We start from the raw sequence: 20,172 nt of genomic DNA on the forward strand, positions 1-20,172 counted from the left end.
AAGATATTTTTCTATCCATTATACTCCAAGGATTTCTTTTATACTCCTCTTTATAAGTCTGGTTTCTCAAATGAAATAATAAGCCATATAAGGGCTGGTTGCATTTCAATAAATAAATGAATGAACCATAGTAAATAAATGCTATCTGATGGTAAATGAGTAAGTATATGCTGCATACACATGTAAAATTAAAATCACTGTTTGACAAATCAAAATAAAATATTAAGACATTTGCAGATGTAATTTTTAAAAAGAAAACAAACAAACAAACAAACAAACAAACAAACAAGGTTTCCATTGTCAGGCAGTTGCCTGAAAAATGTATGTAATATTTTTAAAAGAAATTTAGTAGGCAAAGATACAACACCTATTTAAAAATATGGTCTCTTCATTTTAATGGATAAAAAATGGTTTCCTGATTTTAATACAGGAAGCCAATCTAACATCAAACATTTAAATGTATGAATCTCATCTAAAATATTTAACCCCTTGATGAAGATTATATAACTGGACGTAGTTGAAAATTATGGCATAAAACCTCCAGGAAGAATAGCTTATGAGTAGACTATCAGTAACAAATATTTCATTATAAATAACTGAAAATAAGATGCTATGATAACAGTGTACTCTTTGATAGAGATACAATATTTTTCTTTGCTACATTTTTGTGTGTCGAAAGATGTGGGTGTTTCCCCCTTTCTTATTTTGCTGGTGGAAGAAATCCAGAAGCCAAATACAATAAAAATAATGACTGCATTTATAGACAAAGATTTTTTTTTTTCTTTTTAACTAATTACCATGGGGGGAAATGGCTTAGGAGAAATAACTTTCAAATACTGTGACAAAACTCACTTTCTACCCCTAGACACTGCTGAGTAAGCATTAAGGTCTCCCTCCTGTCCAATCATGCCTAAGTCAGAGTCTCCAAGAGTCCCAACAGCTGTGGAAGTTCTTTATTGGAGATGTGAACTTTGAAACAACCGATGAGAGTCTGAGGAGCCATTCTGAGCAACGGGGAACGCTCACGGACTGTGTGGTAATGAGAGATCCAAACACCAAGCACTGCAGATGCTCTGGGTTTGTCACATATGCCACCGTGGTAGATGCAGCCACAAATGCAAGGCCACACAAAGTGGATGGAAGAATTGCAGAACCAAAGAGCGCTCTCTCAAGAGAAGATTCTCAAAGACTTGGTGTCCACTTAGTTGTGAAAAAGATTGTTGGTGGCATTAGAGAAGACATTGAAGAATATCACCTAAGAGATTATTTTGAACAGTATGAAAAAGTTGAAATGACTGACATCATGACTGACAGAGACAGTGGCAACAAGAGGGACTTTGCTTTTGTAGCCTTTCATGACCATGACTCCGTAGACAAGACTGTCATTCAAAAATACCACACTGTGAATGGCCACAACTAAGGAGAGCCCTATCTAAGCAAAAAAAGGCTACTGCTTCATCCAGCCAAAGATGGCAAAGTGGTTCAGGAAACTTCGGTGGTGGTCGCGAAGGTGGTTTTGGTGGGAATGAAACTTTGGTCATGGAGGGAATATCCATGGGTCAGGTGGCTTTGGTGGCTATCAAAGTGGTAGTGGTTATGGCGGCAGAGGGGATGGCTAGACTGCATTTGGTAATGATGGAAGTCATTTTAGGGGTGGCAGGAGCTGCAGTGGTTTGGGTAACTACAACAATCTTTAAATTCTGGACCCAGGGAAGGAGGACATTTTGGAGGCAGAAGATCTGGCCACTATGGTGGTGGAGGCCAATACTTTGCCAAACCACGAAACCAAGGTGGCTATGGTGGTTCCAGCAGCAGCAGTAGCTATGGCAGTGGCAGAAGGTTTTAATTACTGCCAGGAAATCAAGCTTAGCAGGAGAGGAAAGCCAGAAAAGTGACAGGGAAGCTACTGGTTACAAGAGATTTATGAACTCAGCCAAGCACAGTGGTAGCAGGGCCTAGCAGCTACAGAGAAATGTTTTAGACAATACTTATGTGTATGGGCAGAAAAGTCGAAGACTATTTGTGATTAATTATATACAGGTTGTTTTACTGTCTGTCATGTGGACAATATAAGGCATTCCAAGAAAGGGTTTTAATGTAGGGTGTTTTTGTTGTTTTGTTTTGTTTTGTTTTTTTGCACCCATGCTGCAAATTGCTAAATGCAATAGTCTGATCATGGTACTGAGTCAATGTGTCTTTTTAAAAAAGGGGTGTGTAAAGTTAGCTTACTCTGAAGCCACCTTGGTAAACTACCTCAATAATGTAAAGTTAGAATTCCTTCAGAGTGATACCAGGTTCCATTTGAGATTTATTTGCGATGTGCCTGGACATGGAAGCCACAGTCTCCAAAAACTTTGTGGTAGTTGAACTGACAGTTAATGTGTTGTGACCTGGAGTTCATGGTGAAAGGGTCACCCAAGGACAGTCACAGAGTTTATTTGGTGATTAATATGATTGTTGGCACATCCTATGCAATATATCCAAATTGAATTATGGTATCAGATAAAAGTATAGATGGGACTGAAATTTATGTATCATCCATTATCATGCACAATTAATAAACGACTTAATATCCTCCTGGAAAAAACAAATACTATCATAAAATTCAAACATACTTTTCACAGGTGCCACGAGTCAAAGAGAACATAAACCAGATTCTCTGTGTAAAAAGAGTGGTTAGCAACCAGGATAATCTGTGTGCGGACGTGCACTCCCACACGCACACACACGAAGAGGCAGGAAGTTCTTAAAGAGGAAGCTGTGCCACCACTAAAGCAGGTCCAATACTTACAGCCGTCAAACATGACCAGTTTTATCTGTTCCATGTTTTAGTCACAGTATGTATCAGATAACCAGTATCTCTCAAAGAGAACAGTCTGCTAATGATCCCTCTGGAGGAATGGGGTAAGATTAACGCTGGTCATCTGTTCATCATAATCACTACAGTATTTACTACAGAGTGAAGTTTAGGGATCGCCCTGTGCGACCTTATGGCTTGATCAATCAATTAAAGATTCTCAAATCTATATCTGGACTGGATGCTCCATACCCAACCGATGTCTATTTCCTAACTTGGTAAACATGCCATTATTTAGCCAGCGGCTCCAAATTTAAGATCAGCCACCTCTTCTTCATTCCCTATGTTACTGGTCTAGACCAAGAACTCCTCACTTTGTATCTGGATTACCACTGCAACTGCCCCCTAATTTTCTATGCCCCCAGTCTCACCTCCCTCTTCTCCCTCCCTTAACACATTTTCAGAGTATTCTGAAATTCAGATTTGCTCATCACTCTCCTGCTTAAAATCCTTCACTGGTCCTCCAAAGATTCTTAGGGTGAATTCAAAAAGCTTCAAATGGTATTCAAGGTCATTCACGATCCAGCCAACCAGTAATGTCCACAGTTTTCTGAATTCACCATCCCCTCTCAAGCCTTCTGGTCTATGTAGAAACTGAGCTCTGTCCTTGCTCCCTGTATCAGAAAAATTCTTAAAGAATCTGCTCAAGTATCAGCCCTGTTTTGGAGGTTATTTCTGATTAAAGTTTCTGTCCCCAATCCTAATTTTCTAGTCTGCACATACATATGTGTGCTTGTGCGCACACACACATACACACACACATTCCTTATTTAGCCACTCTGCTCATGCACTCCCATAGCAACTTAGGCATATATCACTATTTTTGGACTTAGTCTTTCATCTGTACATTCTCACTGCTTGGTATATAACAATGCTCAGCAAATGTATTGAATAAAAAGGAAAGAATAATCTATTCTAGCTGTCTCTTTTGCTCACCCTTCCCCTTGTAGTCACTGTTCAACTCACTTCACACTGGCTTCCTCCTGTATTACTCCATCAAAAAAGCCCTCCAAATCTCTGCTAAACTCATCAAACATTTTCCAGTCCTTCTCTTGGCTTTCAGCTATGTTGATATTACCATTTCCTTGAAACACTCCTCTCTTGGCCGCCAGGATACTACATGTTCCCATGCGTCCCTGGGCTCCAGCCTTCTTTTCAGTCCCTCAGGCATATCAGCTCCCCTGCGACCCAGTCTCTACACACACAGTTCCCTCTGTCTAGGACCCTCCAGTACTTCTAACCCTCTCATCTCAACTTCAGCTAAAGCTTCAGATCAGTGTTTCCCATATTTCAATGTAAATCTTATTAAAATGCAGAGTCTAACTCAGCAGGTCTAGGATAGGACTGGAGAATCTGCATTTCTAAGAAGGTTCCAGGTGATGCTCAAGCAAACCACGCGTGGACGACATTTTGAATAGGAAGACAAGTCAAATGTCTTTGCAGGGGAATGTTCTGTGATTCCACCTTACCCCCCACACTTGATGTAGTCAAATGCCCCCAATTCATACTCTGACTGTACCATGTAATTCCCCATGAGAGCTGTTGCTTACCATTATAACCTACATGCATCCTTCTCCCCAGACTCCTGCTTCCACTAGGACCTGGAACATTCATTTTTGAGAAATGAATGAACGATGCTTATTGAGCCCACTCCTCATAGGCCAAATCACTTCCCTTCATGACACTAACACAAGGCTCACCACCCTGAGCTCGAGTCCTGCAGAAATCCAACTCATCTGTGCTTAGTTCTTTGAGCAATCTTCTCTTCCTTCCCAAAGGTCACTCAATTGGGGCCTGCTGACCTATGGCCAAAGAGTAAATGGTTCCATATGTACTGGCCTTTTTATTCATCATAACGAGTGTGGTTTTGGCCACAGTTTCCATGTACAGTCGACCAGTACTCCAGATGCTCTTGTGCCAGGTATACAAGAAACAGAGTCAAAAAAAGCAAATTCTACTTATCATGGCCAGATCCAAATCTCCCATCCTGGTGTGAGAAATATTTTGGCGCCAGCAGAGATAGAGGCAGGAGGAAAAGACAAAAACTTTTAGTACATTCTGATTTTTTTTTTTCCATTTAAAATTCATTGCCTAGATTCTCATAAAATCTCGATCCTTCTTGCGTTTAGGAAAAAAAATTGACTAAAAATGCTATTGGAAATATTATATAAATTAATGGCTAGATACAAGAGCTAGAATATCTGCATGAAAGAATGGAAGAGCTTAACTGCGTAAGACACACGACAGGCAGGACCAACGTCACAGTTGCCGAGAGAACTGCCTGGAGGAAGTGCCAAAGCAAAAACTAAAAATAAACAAAACATAGTCTGAGATACAAACTCCACGGATGTCATTTCCGTTGACTAACGAATAGTTAAAATAGTACTAGCTCAGTCGCACAAATAAAAAGATGTTAACACTTCATTAAAATGTTAATAATACATCTCAGAGAAAATTGTTGCTCTCTAAATACAGAGTTTTAACTATACTTCAGAGAAGAGATAATTTATTTTATCATTTATTTGAAATTAATTTTTTTTTCTCAATTCTGTTTAGTAAACCTATTAGTATACTCAATTTGAAAAATGGCGATGTATTTCTTTAATGATAATCTTATTTGCATTGAGATTGTTCGTGTCATTTAATTGTATACCAGAAAGTGACTGTTTTTCCCAGAGGTGGGAGTAAAGGCTGTGGCCCTCTGATATATTCATGCCCAAAATGTAAATAGCCATAGCTTTTTTTTCTTTAAGTGGATTTTATTTATTTATTTTTGTTTGTTTATTTTGAGAGAGACAGAGCCATTGTGAGTGGGGGAGGGACAGAGAAAGAGAGAGAGAGAGAGAATCCCAAGCAGGCTCTGTACTGCCAGTGCAGAGCCCAATGCAGGGCTCGAACCCATGAAGCTAGAAGATGATGACCTGAGCTGAAACCAAGAGTCAGATGCTCAACCGACTGAGCCACCCAGGTGCCCCGGTAAATAGCCATAGTTTTATGCATTTATAATTCACAGAATACTCACACATATAAATGATTTCTTAAAAAAAGAACAACATAACTTTTTAAATAGCACTAACATCTTGATTTTTTTTTCAGTAATTTTACTGTGTACTGAATTATACAGAAAGTACACAGAATTTTCTAAAAGTACAAATCTGGGAGAGTACATTTCTTAGTCAATTTTTTCAAATTTTCCATTGATTTTCCCAAGCACACAATTGTCTTCACTTTATATTAATAATGCATTTCCAATTCTGTTTCAGATAAGAAATTATTGTAATTATTTATCATCCCCAAATTTCATTAAGTTATTAATTATTATCCTAAAGTTCATATTTCAGAATTTGGAATAACATTTCTCAGCATGGTAATTTGCCTGATACTAGACGTCACTTAAAATGAATTCATTTTACATAATATAATTTTACAGAATGGACAAAGTAGGGCACAGATCCACTTTACTGAACCTGAAGCTTCAAACAGAAGTGGTCCAAGTGAACCACAAGACGTCCCCACCTATGGGGACAAGGTAAGACACTGTAAGACAATTCTGTTACATAATGGCTCCCAAAGAGGAGATACGAGGGGGGTCTGAGGAGCAGAGAACGTGGAAGGACTGGATCCTTTGGAACTCTGTGATCTAAGAAATAATAACAGCAAGAGACAAAGAAAGTTTGGAGGAGACGGCTGGGATTCTGCAAATAAGTGTATAGTTGAAAAGGTGCCTCAAATCAATAGAAACAAACAAATAAAATATTCTGAGTTTGGGGAGACTTTCGAGCACTGCTCACAAGATTTCTAGCCCAGCAAACTAAGGATATTCACCAAGAAAACCTAGCTCCATTTAAAAATAAGTCAGTGGGGGGAAAATATAATAAAATACATAAATAAATAAAAGTCAGTGGAAAACAGGATTCACTTAATAAAAATCACATGTAACCAAATCTGATGGAAACTGATGTTATCATCTATTCTACAAAGGAAATAAAACCTGCACACACCAATAGCATTAACACCACCAAAGAAAACTTACACACTTACAATTCCTGCCACAAAGAGTATCCTTTCTTAAAAAACAATGAACAAAATAAAAATGAAAATCAGTTAATAGGATGAGGTTGTGGATCTGGGGGGAGCAGGAAAAGAAAGCTAACAACAAAGCCCTGTCAAGGAGGTAAAGCCATAATATTATTATAAACGGGATTTAAAGATATGATAGCTCAACTGTTCTTACCAGGAAGCTATATCCACACAATCAGGCTGGAATAAGCTATGATGAGCACACCATATGGCACACCTCCTGGATAATCAATGACAGTGTGTCTTAAACACAATTCTTTTTGGTGAGGATTCTAATACTAAGCTAAGGATGCGTGTGCTTGCTAAAGTCTGGTATATGCAGAAGATTTAAGTACTCAGGCAAGTGGAAATAGGTAATGTATAAAATCCCAAAGTAGGCTCTGCAACCAATTATTTGTAAGCATTGACACTAGGGCTATTTCTCCATATGCTCCCAACCAGAGGTCCTCAATACTTGTCCCCCTTCACTCCCCCCAAAAATACTCGCTAGGCTTTTTTGACTACTATATTACAGGACAGTGAAAACATATTTACAGGATAAGCCATGTTGATAACAAGGAAGCTAAAACTACGATACAAAGTGACAAGTCATGTGGTCTGGGTAGCTTAAGTATTTGGGGAGAAGTAGAGTGTAGGAGGTCAGAGTTTGAGCTCCGGATTTAGTCCCATCTTGGCCCTAGCTTGCCTCCATCACTTCATAGTTGGTGTGACTTTGGTTACTTTAACCTCTTTAACACTAATTTGTGGAGAGAGTCTATGTGCATTCTCAAGAAGGAGATAAAATGTTTAGTCGTACATAAAATGGTGGCTGTTTTTATGGAAACCACAGGCACGTAAGGAGAATGCTCCTAATGTCTATAATACTATGTATGTCTATAATACTATATACCTGGATGAGCAAACACAAGATGGTAACGTTGGCAATCCTTTTCAAATTATTTTATAAATGGAATGCAACACCCATCAACATTCTAAAAGGGTGTTTTTGGAGAACTGACAAAATAATTCTAAAGTTCATATGGATAAATAACAGGCCAGAATATCCAAGAAACATTTGAAGGAAAAGCTTGTGCACTATATTTTGAAGAAATACTTGAAGCAACAATAATGAAAAAGGTATGATAATAGATTGAGAACAAACAGATCAGTAAGACAGAAGACAAAGTCTCAAACAGATACAAGTATATAACAGTTTAGTTTTAAGAAAGTACAAATCAGTAAGGAAAGCAACAATATAAATGGAAGATAACTTTGTTAACTACAAATCTGTACCTTATGATCAAAATTAATGGATTTAGAATTTAAGATCTAATTGTCAAAAATAAAACCTTAAGAAGAGTAGCTAGAGATATATTCGGGGAGTAGGGAAGGACTTCATCTGCATCAACTCCAAAGAAACCATAAAATTAAATTAATGATATTTTTCAAGAAGTTAATGCAACTAAACCTATCAATAATCAGAAAGAGAATTCAAGGGGAAATAACAAAGAAAACATACTGTAGATAGCAAAGGGGGTCAACCTTATTAATTAAAATGACCTAAGGATCTGGGGCACCTGGGTGGCTCTGTCAGTTAAGCATCCCACTCTTGGTTTCTGCTCAGGTCAGGATTTTGCAGTTTGTGGGATCAAGCCCTGCAACTGGGCTCTGTGCTAACAGCACAGAGCCTCCTTGGGATTCTCTCCCTCCCTCTCTCCCCTGACCCCTACTCATTCTCTCTCTCTCTCCCACTCTCAATAAATAAAATAAACTTAAAAAAAATAAAATGACCAATTTTAAAATGAACAAAACAATAGAAAAATGGCCAAAACATACAAATAGGCAAAATAGGCAATTCTAAGAAATACAAATGAGTAGAAAAATGAAAAGAAGTCAAAGCTCACAAGTCACGGTTCTTACCACACACATCAAAATGGTAACCATGGGAGACAACAGATAGGTTAATTATTTCGACAGTGGTACTCATTTTACAATGGATTGATATATTAAAACATCACATTGTACATATTATAACTATATCCAGTTTTTGTAAAAAATGAATATTTTTCAAAAGCTCACAAGTTGTTAAAAAATAAAAATTAACATCTATTACAAAGACTTTTTAAAAATTAAACAATTAATAATTAAATAAATATAACACCTAATATATATGTTTTAAGGTATGGGAAATGGGCACTCCCATATATTATTAGTGGGAATCCAAAGTTGTATACACATTCTAGAGCGAACTTGACTTACAGTTTGTTTTTAAGTTCTTATCCTTCTTTTTTTTAATGTTTACTTATTTATTTTGAGAGAGAGAAAAAGCGGGGGAGGGGCAGAGGAAGAGGGAGAGAGAGGGAGAGAGAGAAACTCCCAAGCAGGCCCTGTGCTGTGGGCACAAAGCCCAAGGAGTGGCCCGATCTCATGAACCATGAGATCATGACCTGAGCCGAAATCAAGAGTCAGAGGCTTAACCCACAGAGTGCCCCGGGAGCCCCTAAAGTTCCTTTCCTTTGATTCAGTAACTCCTCGCACAGAGTGTGCTTCTTGGTTCCAAATCCACCATTCAAACTTTGTTTTGTGATGCTGACACTGGGCCCCTCTGCAAGCTACAGCTTTCTCTTTCCAGTGGCTTCCTTGGTAGGCTTTGCCAAAAGGAGGCCAGAGGTCAGAGGAGAGAGATTCTTCCCCCTGTTTGATTGCTGCTTGAGTCAGCCTCTTCCCACAACAGCCTTGACCCTGACCGAGGCACGAGCGCCAGGTGGCCGTGCCCCTCACAAGTCTGGGTCCGCCTCTGCTGGGTCTGTCCTCTGAGCTTGGAGGGCAGGGCCTCTTCTTCAAGTCTCTGAGCTTCTAACAGCAGCAACCTTTTCCTGGGAGACTATATTTTACATGTTACCAACAGTTGTCTCCTGGTAATTTTCTGTTTCTTGTATTTTGTGTGAGGGTGTACATGTGTTTTCTCATTTTTTTTTTACTACTTTTCATTCTTTGTATAATTAGGAAAAGTTACTGCTTTTTTTTTTTTTCAACATACATATTCACACTACACAGTGGTTAAAAGCACACTCTCTAAAGCTAGATAGAGTTCAAAATCCAGTTTTGTTACACGCTGACTGGATGACCTTGGGTAAATTTCAGATGCCCAGGTTAGTATAAAATACATACAAGATGCTAAGAATTCCACTAAATGGATAAAAATATTTGTTTCCCTTGACAAAATTAGAATCATATTGCTCATAATACTTTTTTCACTTAATACAAAGATAAATAAAATTCATATTTAAAAACTTTGAGAATAAAAATCACACTTCCCTATAAAGATATATAAGTGATTTTTAACTCTCACTTTGAAATAGTTTCAAACATACAGAAAAGTTGCAAAAATAATGAAAGGGACTCTCATATATCCATCTAGATTCATGTGTTGACATTTTCCCACATCTGGTATATCATTATCTATTTAATTTTTTTTTTTCTGAATCTTTTGGGAGAAGCTATAGACACTATGCCTCTTTTATCTAAATTACTGTAGTGGATATTTCCTAAGGACTAGACCATTTCCATAAATGGAAATTTAGCATTGATACTATTATCTAATATTCAGCCCATATTACATTTTTGCCAATTGTCTTAATCATGTCCTATATAGCAATTTTCCCACTGACCGAGGATCAAATCCAGAATCACACACATTGTATTTAGCTGCTGTTAAATATGGTATGGCTATATAATAATCCATCTACTAAAAAAAAAAAAAAATAATAATAATCCATCTACTGATATATACTATGCTTTTATTTAACTAATACTCAAGTAACTTGTATGTGCTTTAGTAAAATAATCCAAACAAATACATGAAAAGTAAAAGAATTTTGCCACCATAAACACTGAAACCTAGCAAAATCCTGTAGCAATTTAGAAGGCAATTTAAAATGTACATGTAATACACAAACCGGGCTTTATGGCAGCCATCATTACCTCATGCAAAGGAAAGAGAAAACGCTGGAGGAATTATTTTTTTTTTAAAGGTAAATTATACTAAAACATTCTCCAGTTGTAAAAATCCATTTGAAATGCAAATGATCAGGGTCGGTTCAAAGCAACAGAGTTTTACCTATGCTTGAGCATGTATGACATACCCACAGTATGGGACCTTCTACTGATGCTTACCTCAGAAAGTAAAAGAAAGGAAATTGAAAGACACAGAAAGAAGCAGACAAGGACCAGCACTGGGCCTTAGTAACCAGTTCACTTGGATTATAAGGGTTTTTAATCTCTCTGAAGCCCTAACATATTTTACAAGTCCTAGTTTCATAAAGTCCAAAGAAATGACGAAAATTCTTATTAGCAGACTTGCTGACTACTTCCGCCAAACAGTTAACTGCCAAGTGGCTAAACAGAGAGAAGGACAAAGCCACCTGGCTTTACTGTGTCTGCAGCACCCAACAACTCAAAACCAGACAGGTAGAGATGTACAGAACCGCTGAAAGCGGAGTTCACGGTTTTCCACGAAACTCTGACAGACCCACAGGTAGCATTTACTCCACAGTAAATCATCCTCTGGGTCAGCAGCAGGAAGCTCATCATGGGCTGACTGTCCAAGAGACTGGGCACTTTTCAGAGTGCTACTGTAGTAATTTCCTGTGTGAAAAGCTCACTGCTGTTCTTGCATTCCTCAGGGTGCATTTCTTCTCATCTCAGAGGATGTTGCTCTTCCACAGGAAGAGGAAGGAACCAGTTGTTACTGGATGTGTGGGCAGAGAGAGCTGTTGGGCATTTTCAGCATGCCTCAGTCTCAGCTGTGGGAACTGGGGGTGCGGCTTAGAGCCCTAGACTCGGACCGAGCGTAGTCCTGCAGCAGTTAGGAGTCATAGCTTACAAAGACAGAATTTCTGACTGACTGGGTGTCATGGGATCTACCCCCAAAACCAAGAGCACACTATACACACTGTATGTTAGTCAACTTGACAATAAATTATATTTGAAAGAAGAAGGAGGAGGAGGAGGAGGAGGAGGAGGAGGAGGAGGAGGAGGAGGAGGAGGAGGAGGAGGAGAGAGACAGCAGCTCAGGAATTTGGAAGGCAGAAATAATACCTGGAACTTCACACCTCCAGTTCCTAGAAATGTGCTAATATTCTGAAGGAAATTCTAAAAAGTACTCTGTTGAACTCCTAAGTAACGTATTTTATACAATCTTTTTGGATAGAGTCTCTTTATTTTTGTTTGTTTGTTTTTACATTTCACAGAGAAGAGTTTAAGTCCTAAATCATTTTTGTTGAAATTTAATTAGAATAACAGTTTTTGGTAAAAGGAAACCCTCATTAATGTAAGCTTTCTTTCCTTGTGACCTGGAAATTGGGAATGAAGCTCAAATTAGTATATTTTTCAGTATAGCTAAATCAAACAGTTGGGACTTATGGCCATTATGATTTTTATTAAAAACTACATTTTATTTGAAAGAAAAAGAAAGCTTCTGACCCACACTATTAATCTCTTTTTATAGTTGTACTATCTTAGTAAATTTTACAGATGATGAGATCTGTGTCTTCTAAAAAAGAAAAAAGTCATGTTCCTTTAACAGACTAAAAAGTTTTAGTTGGATCCTTTTTTTTTTTTTAATCAAAAAACACATTTTTTAAAGGTCAACTATCACATTCACAACTGTTGGTAGTTTTTATAACATATGGGTCATGATATACTTCAAAAGCAAAGATACGGCTAATTGAAAATAGTCTCTTTCCATCTCTAATATTTTCGCTCCTATCTCTAAAATAACTTGTATCTGGAACAAAAAAAAAAGTGGTCTTTTCTTTTAAATGGTAAAGGATCTGTGAAAACATTTTCTTCATTACCTCTGTTGATTATCATGTATGTCTTATTTGTAAAATGTCTTTCGCAATTACTTCATTTCTTACAATTTCAAAGGGCAATGTTTTAAAATTATTTCTCAGGGCGCCTGGGTGGCTCAGTCGGTTGGGTGTCCGGCTTGGGCTCAGGTCATGATCTCACAGTTTGTGAGTTCAAGCCCCATGTTGGGCTCTGTGCTGACAGCTTGGATCCTGGAGCCTGCTTCGGATTCTGTGTCTCCCTCTCTCTCTGCCCTTCCCCCACTCATGCTCTGTCTCTCTCTCTCCTTCAAAAATAAATAAAAACACTAAAAAAAATTTAAAAAAAATTTTTTTCTCAACCCTGCTAAGAATTCTTTTGGTTCTATTAAGCATCTTAGAGTTACATTTAACTTTTTGAGTTACCAGATTAAAAGAAAAAAAAAATTACTGTATCCTACTTGACATGTTCACTATTGTCGAAAATGAAGACTAAAAGTCTTTTACTAAAAGAAGGAAAACTGTAAAAGGTACCAGCTAGTGAACCCGAATACAGATTCTACAAACACGTATGTTCATTTCCTTTCAAATGCTTAGAGCAAGGGCCAGGAGAAAGATACCCCAGGGCCACTAAACCAATGCCCAAGGATAACATTAAACTGTTTTTCTAAAGCTTAGTAAGCAGCAACAAAATTACAAACAACACACCTAGTTTCAGAAATCCTATGCTAAACTTGCAAATCAAAAGCCACCTTATAAAAATATTGCAAAGTTTAAAAACTTAAAAAAGAATCTCACCTACCTCCAAATTTAGAGGCGGTTTATACGTAAAATCAGCAATGTTAGGGTACAGAAAAGTAGTGAAAGCGGGAGGCTTGTGCAACCTGATTTTTACGGATTTCCCTGGAAAAGTAAATGGGGAATCTGGGGACAATAAATTGCATATTACCATTTTACACTTTCAAAGTGATAAATTTTAGTTTTGAGACATTTAGGTTTGCATGCACTGTGTTCTTTCAAGTAAGTCTTTCCAAATCTTTGCTTACATAAGCAGTTAGGAACTGGAATCACTCTGAACTAGTTATGCAATGTTGTCTAGTAACCAGGACAAACTGTTGCCACAACATCCGTGGAAATATCCTCTCTGTATCTGCAAGTTTACTCTTTGTATGTCCATATATTTTGTCAATGCATTAATATTTTTCAGAGAGCATATACTGTATGACTATCTCCATGAAAGTGGGTAGCATTTTTGTTTCTAAAAATATGCTGAAGCACAAATCTTTCCAACGGGGAAACCAGTGCACTTTGCTGAAAAATACAAACCTAAATGACATCTAGGAAGGAGTCGTGTGTTTTTTACCATTGCGCTCACTTCCTGAAGTCACAGCAATAGCAGAGGATCTCTTGCACTGATTCAACTGATCACTTTCCTGATCCTAAAAAAGGATGTAGTAAAACCACAATTCTTTTTCCCTCAGCAACCCCTCTGGCAGAATGATGCAGAGCCAGGAGATAATCTCAGCTGCCCTGAGGTTCCTCAAGGGTACACCTTACTGTCCCTGGGGAAAGGAGACAGGGAATCGCACAGCTGACATCAAACCTGTCAGGAAATCCTCTTGGCTCTGCCTTTAAAATACACCCAGAATGGATCACTTATCACCACCTCGTCTGCTACCACCGTGGGTCAAGGGAGGCCTCTCTGCTGACTATTCATTAGCTTCCTAACCAGCAAGTCTTCTTGTTCCTCCCCACCCCCATCCCCAGGGCGATTCTCCACAAGGCGGTGGCCGCGGTGAACACATTAAAACCTAAGTCACACAACTCCGAAGGAAAGCCTCTGGAGGCGCCCACCTCACTCTCAACTGGAGCTTCCAGCACTGCTCCCACTTGCCTCGAGTGCCTTCCCAGGTACCCGTGTGGCATGTTCCCTTCATTCCTCACGTCACCTCTCGCATGACCCTTGTCCTGAACATACTACCTAAAACGCACCCTTAGTCCTGTCTGCCTTTAGTGCTTTCTACACCTTTGCATGTTTTGAGCCTATATGCGCTGGGCTCTATTATGCTATACAGTCTGTTTTTTAACCTGTGAACTCCCCGTCTTCCCCACTAGAATGTTGAAAGCCGGTTTCTCTGGGCAGGTATTATTGTTCGCTTTTTCTAAAGTCAAGAACAGTGAATGGCACAGAACAGTCACTAAGTGCAGGCTGAGACACACGTGTGCTGCAAGCAGGCACATCCCTGGCCTTTCACTGCAGGGGCTACCCGGTGAGTCAAGCAACTTAAAGATCCCAAGCTAGACTGATGTACTTCTATTACCGTGGTACGTATTTTCAACTATTTCTGAGGTGTCTACTTACAACTTGCTTTCCCCAATTGGAATGTCCCTATCAAAATCCTATCCAACTCTGGTTAGGTCAAGAATTGGTCAAAAGTTTCCTTCTAGAGGAGTCCTCTAGTTTTCTCCAGCCCATTAGTGATCTTTTCAGAATACTTCCATCATAATCTCTTATGGCAATCATACATACTTTTCATCTAGTATACTGAAATTGCCACTTGTTTCTTAAACTCTTATTTCTATTGGGCTAGGTTGTAAGTTTCTTGAAGTCAGGTAGGCAGCTTGACAGGCCACTGAGCATCTCATGTAATGCTTTCATGCACTACAATTTTAAATATCTTGACTGCTGGAGCACCAAAACCCTTGTGTTTTTTTTTTCCTACAATACAATCACAAATTCTCCATGTATTATAAAGATTAATTTGACCTGAAATATTGTCCCCAATTCTAAGGAAAGACATCCACATTACGTTCATCTTCTACACAGTGGCCAGAATGAAGAGGAGAATCACTTTGATTCTCAGGAGAGAGTCCAGTGTTTCGACAATCAGAAGAACGTGTACAAGATTATCAATTTCATTTTGTTCATTTGTAGGACAAATAATAGTAAAATCAACACATCAAACCTTAGGAATATAGTTTACCTAAAATATTTTAATAACTCTAGAGTATTTAAAACAATTTTTTTTATAATCAGTATTGTTTTTTTAAAAAAGACTTTACATTAGGATTCAGAAGAGAAATTCCTATCTTGCCTGCCTTTTGCAGGGAAGGAGTGACGATGGGGAAGGGTCTAGAACATCCCATATCACATGTCAATGCCAATGCTAAATGCTGTTGTACAACTTTGATGATAAAATCTTGGTCTGGTTCTAACTAAATAAATGAAAACATTAAAAGACTCAATGGAATCTTGCAAAACCCTTAGAAAATCAGTATATAATAAGTAACAATGTAATGAGAATAAAGATTCAGGAATGTGAGATCAACATTTTAAAACTATATCTATATGAGAGCCAGTACAACCCTTTACAACCACCCCCCTCTTTCTTCTTCTTCTTCTTTTTTTTTTTTTATTTAAACAATTAAGCTTTAAAAAATGCAGATTGGTAACAGCTTATTTTGATGCTGAAATATTGTATCAGATTTCCTGCCTGGCATTAGAGGCACAAGTGCAAGTCACAGAGCTACCAACTGTTACACTGTATGCCACAATTTCTTCTCTGTAGTAAGAAAGCACCAGAGCCCAGATATCAGTATTCTCAGATCTAGAAATCATCCTGAATGTAACAGTAAATCAGGTCAAAGAAGCAACAGAAGCCAACTGTTCCCTATACCATAACAAATCTGCTCGCATCCTACTAGGAAATTTGACAAATTAAGGTTTCAAGAGTAATCTTTTTTATGCCTTATCTTGAAAATTTCTTCCAGTCTTCTACAAAAACCAAACGAATAAATACCCCAAACAAGAGTGATCACAATAACAAAACCCCAAACCACCTGTAAACACTATGTGTTTTGGCTTCTAATATTTCTCTGGGTTTTAAAATTACAATGACATGCAAAGTTCACATCACGAATACTCAGCGCAGCGGTGCTTCATGCCACAGTAGACACAAATATCCTCTACAACTATGCCTGATTTGTTGTGCAGAAGGAACAGAAAAGCAGCCGAAGTACAGAGGGGACTACAGATTAAGACTCGCCAGTAGATTAATGGAACATGAACATTTAAAGAGATTTCACCATAGTTTTCTTTTCTTTTTTTAATGTTTTTAATGTTTATTTTAGTTTTGAGAGAGAGAGAGAGAGAGAGAGCGAGCGCACAAGTGGGAGAGAGACACAGATAGAGGGAGAGACAGGATCTGAAGCAGGCTCCAGGCTCTGAACTGTCAGCAGTGCCCGAGGCGGGGCTTGAACGCATGAACTACGAGATCATGACCTGAGCCAGTCAGATGCTTAACCAACTGAGCCACCCAGGCGCCCCTCACCATAGTTTTCTAACCAATTATCTAACAGTGAGCTAAAAGAAAGATATATACCTTGACAATTTAAAGGAAAAAGCGTTAAAGATAATCTTTATAAAAAGATGCTTTATGAGCATCTAGTTTTGTCTTTACAGAATGTCCTAGTAAAATAAGTAACATCAGGAGTCTTTACACCTTACCTGGGGGCAAACAGCTATCTTCCAGATTGTAAAAGAATCTACTTAGAGGGGATTTCATTAACCTAATGCTAAACCAATTTAGGGCAAATATGTTTTTGTTTTCCTATGTTTTGTTTTATTTGTATGAAGCATCAAGCACACAACTCAAAGTAACAGTACAGTCTTCTTTGTAATGTTTATATGTTGGGTTGAGCCATGGGGAAATCACTGACATTAGACCATTTTTGCCTACAGAATGGCAATTTCATATAATCCCACCTAATATTATCCCTTATGTGGACAATAATTGTACTCTTAATCTTATTAGTTTTGTAGCATAGCTGCAAACTTGTGCATTTATCATACAAAATTGTCCTCTCAAAGTCCCACATACATCATAGTCCCTGAGTTAGGGTCCTATAACATGGACTAGTTGACTTGGGCACCCTCGGATTACCATCCAGGGACAGACACCCTGCTATCACTTGCTCGGTGGCAATTATGCCACTTCCATAGCATACTCTCAAAAACATCTGCATCATTCATGTCATGAGACCTTGCAAAGCTTGAAGGGTACTGGCAGGGAGAGTGTAGGCCAAAGATTTTGGATGATCTGTGATATTTTCTAGGTCAGGCATGCCCAACTTTATAGACTGATAACCTCATAAGAAGGCCTCAAATCTCAGAAACCACCTAACTTTTTTGCTCCTTTTACTACAGAGGCAAAACCCCAACCCATTAGAATTTATAAGTTTCAACAGCATTCCTTTTGAGTAATTCATTGAACAAACATGAATGTATTGAGCACTATTACAAGTCACCAATCAATATGGCAAGAATTGGATGTCTAGTTAATTTTTAATGTCATAAGTAAGCTACTAATGCAGAAATGCTAGGAGGGATATTTTATAAACATGAATACTGTAAGAGACAAGACCACAGGCCTGCTTGAGGTTCTAGGTGTCACCACTGATTACTGGACTTCCTTCCCTCTGACAATCATCCCCTTGGTTACTTGCCCTCCTCCCAAGCCCCCAGGCTGATTTCTTGTGGGTGGAACTTCCCATGAGTGATCTATGAGTATTCTCTCCCTGGGATTAACACTGAAAGAACCCTTTAATACTTTAATAAGTACAGTTCTTTCTGGTACAGGACAGATTCAGGATGGACTAGTCCTTCTGCAGGATTCCTCTACAAAAAATACTATTCTTGACATATGCTGGAAAGTGTACAATGTCATAATGTCAAGTGTTTTGGTTTATTTCCTTTCTTGGCCACACATTAATAATCTCTCCAGAATATTTAACTATACTGACACCATCCGAGTAGTGTCACCAAAGACCATGCATGCAATGCCTCCCATTCATTCTTAGGACTAGTTGTGCATTGACTAGCAGGAGTTGATGGCAACGATGATTAGCCTTGCAAAGGCTAACAGACTCCAACTGGAGTCTGAATCTTTGACTTTACACTGCGCAAATAAATTATATGTATGTAGTTTTTATAAACAAAATTGCAAATACCAAAAATACTTAATCTCTGGATAATCCACCATAGGGATTATCCACTAATAGGGACAAAGGGAAATGGCTGCTTTACTTATAGCTTCTATGGAGAAAACTAGGAAGTGAGTTTAGCATCTCTGAAAGGCAATTAACAGAGAAGAAAATCTGTTCTGTGACAACACAGTGAAATATCACCTGGATAGCACCCTAATAGGAAATGAGACAATGAGTAGCGATTAGACTGAGCTCAAGGTTATCAAAGTAAAGCCTTTTCTGATAATTGGTGCTGCTCCCCCTTGTGGCGATTTAGACATATTGTAAATATGACTTTTTGTACAAGGTTTTTTTTAATGCTAAAATGTTAGGCTATTTAGCCCATTTTTTATCCCCTCTCCCACACACTTTTTAAGGAAAATGGATTCTCCAAATAATTATATGCCACTTAAATGTCAAAGAAAACTTACTGTAGTAGAATCAAAAGAAAGGATGTCCATAACAGGGGGAGAAGAAGTCTGCAAATCGATTACCTCAAGCTTTGGATTAATCTGTGTATATATACAAGAAAAGTTAACATTAGTTTTTTCTACCATAAAAAACGGAATGCTATTTGCAATAACCTAGAGGGTATTCCTAATATATTCTAAAAATTAAAATACATTGCTAAATTCACTAACATGAATACAAAAAATTTTAAGTACAATATCAGCCTATCAAGTCTATCAATGTATAAGAAAAGATCACTATGACCAGGTGAATTAATCCCAGGAATAAAAAGTTGATTTTACATTGGAAAATCAACATAATTTACCTATAAAAGGATTTTTTTTAATAAAATAAAATAAAATGACCCACCTCAGAAGATGCAGAAAAAAGTCCTAGCCAGTTCATTAAAACAAGAAAAGGAAATAAAAGGTGTTAAGATATAAGAATTGGAACAAAAGAAATAAAATTGTTATTCATATATAATTATCTATGGAAAAATTCCAAGAGAATCTACTGCTGACTCATTAGGAAGATCCAAAATTGATTCACACAATCAAGTGCACGTCTGTACTTCAACACACAGTCAGAAAATGTAAATTTATGGGGTGCCCGGCTGCTCAGTCAGTAGATCAGGTGACTCTTGATCTCAGGGTGGTGAGTTCAAGCCCCACATTGGACATTAAACAACTTTTAAAAAGAATAAAAAGATATCATTTACGATACCATAAAAATGTAAATACATCAGAATAAACACACAAAGGTTGGTGTGGGAAAAATAATAAAACTAATGTAAAATATATTTTAAAAGACCTAACTAGGGGAGCCTGGGTGGTTCAGTCAGTTGAGTGTCTGACTCTTGGTCTAGGCTCAGGTCATGATCCCAGGGTTGTGGGATTGAGCCCCACGTCGGGCTCCATGCTGAGTGTGGAACCTGCTTAAGATTCTCTCTCA

At 38.0% G+C, this 20,172-nt stretch overlaps 1 protein-coding gene and 1 pseudogene across 5 annotated transcripts in view; one reads left to right on the plus strand and one right to left on the minus strand.

The window, feature by feature from the left end:
• Window positions 1–20,172, minus strand: part of POC1B (POC1 centriolar protein B) — a 95,112-nt gene that overhangs the window by 19,789 nt on the left and 55,151 nt on the right. For 2 of the 5 annotated variants that reach the window (XM_042947332.1, XM_042947334.1), the window contains one exon: window positions 19,203–19,283. The exons of 1 other annotated variant lie outside the window; for it this stretch is intronic. In XM_042947332.1, coding sequence (XP_042803266.1) covers window positions 19,203–19,283 — 81 coding nt within the window. Of the gene's footprint in view, window positions 1–19,201; window positions 19,284–19,590; window positions 19,614–20,172 lie in introns of those variants that run through there. 2 more of the 5 variants (XR_006204986.1, XM_042947335.1) reach the window with 2 other exon arrangements.
• LOC122224897 lies at window positions 905–2,088 on the plus strand (annotated as a pseudogene).

This window comes from Panthera leo, chromosome B4, assembly GCF_018350215.1.
Source record: "Panthera leo isolate Ple1 chromosome B4, P.leo_Ple1_pat1.1, whole genome shotgun sequence".
In the NCBI taxonomy this organism is placed as follows: Eukaryota; Metazoa; Chordata; class Mammalia; order Carnivora; family Felidae; genus Panthera; species Panthera leo.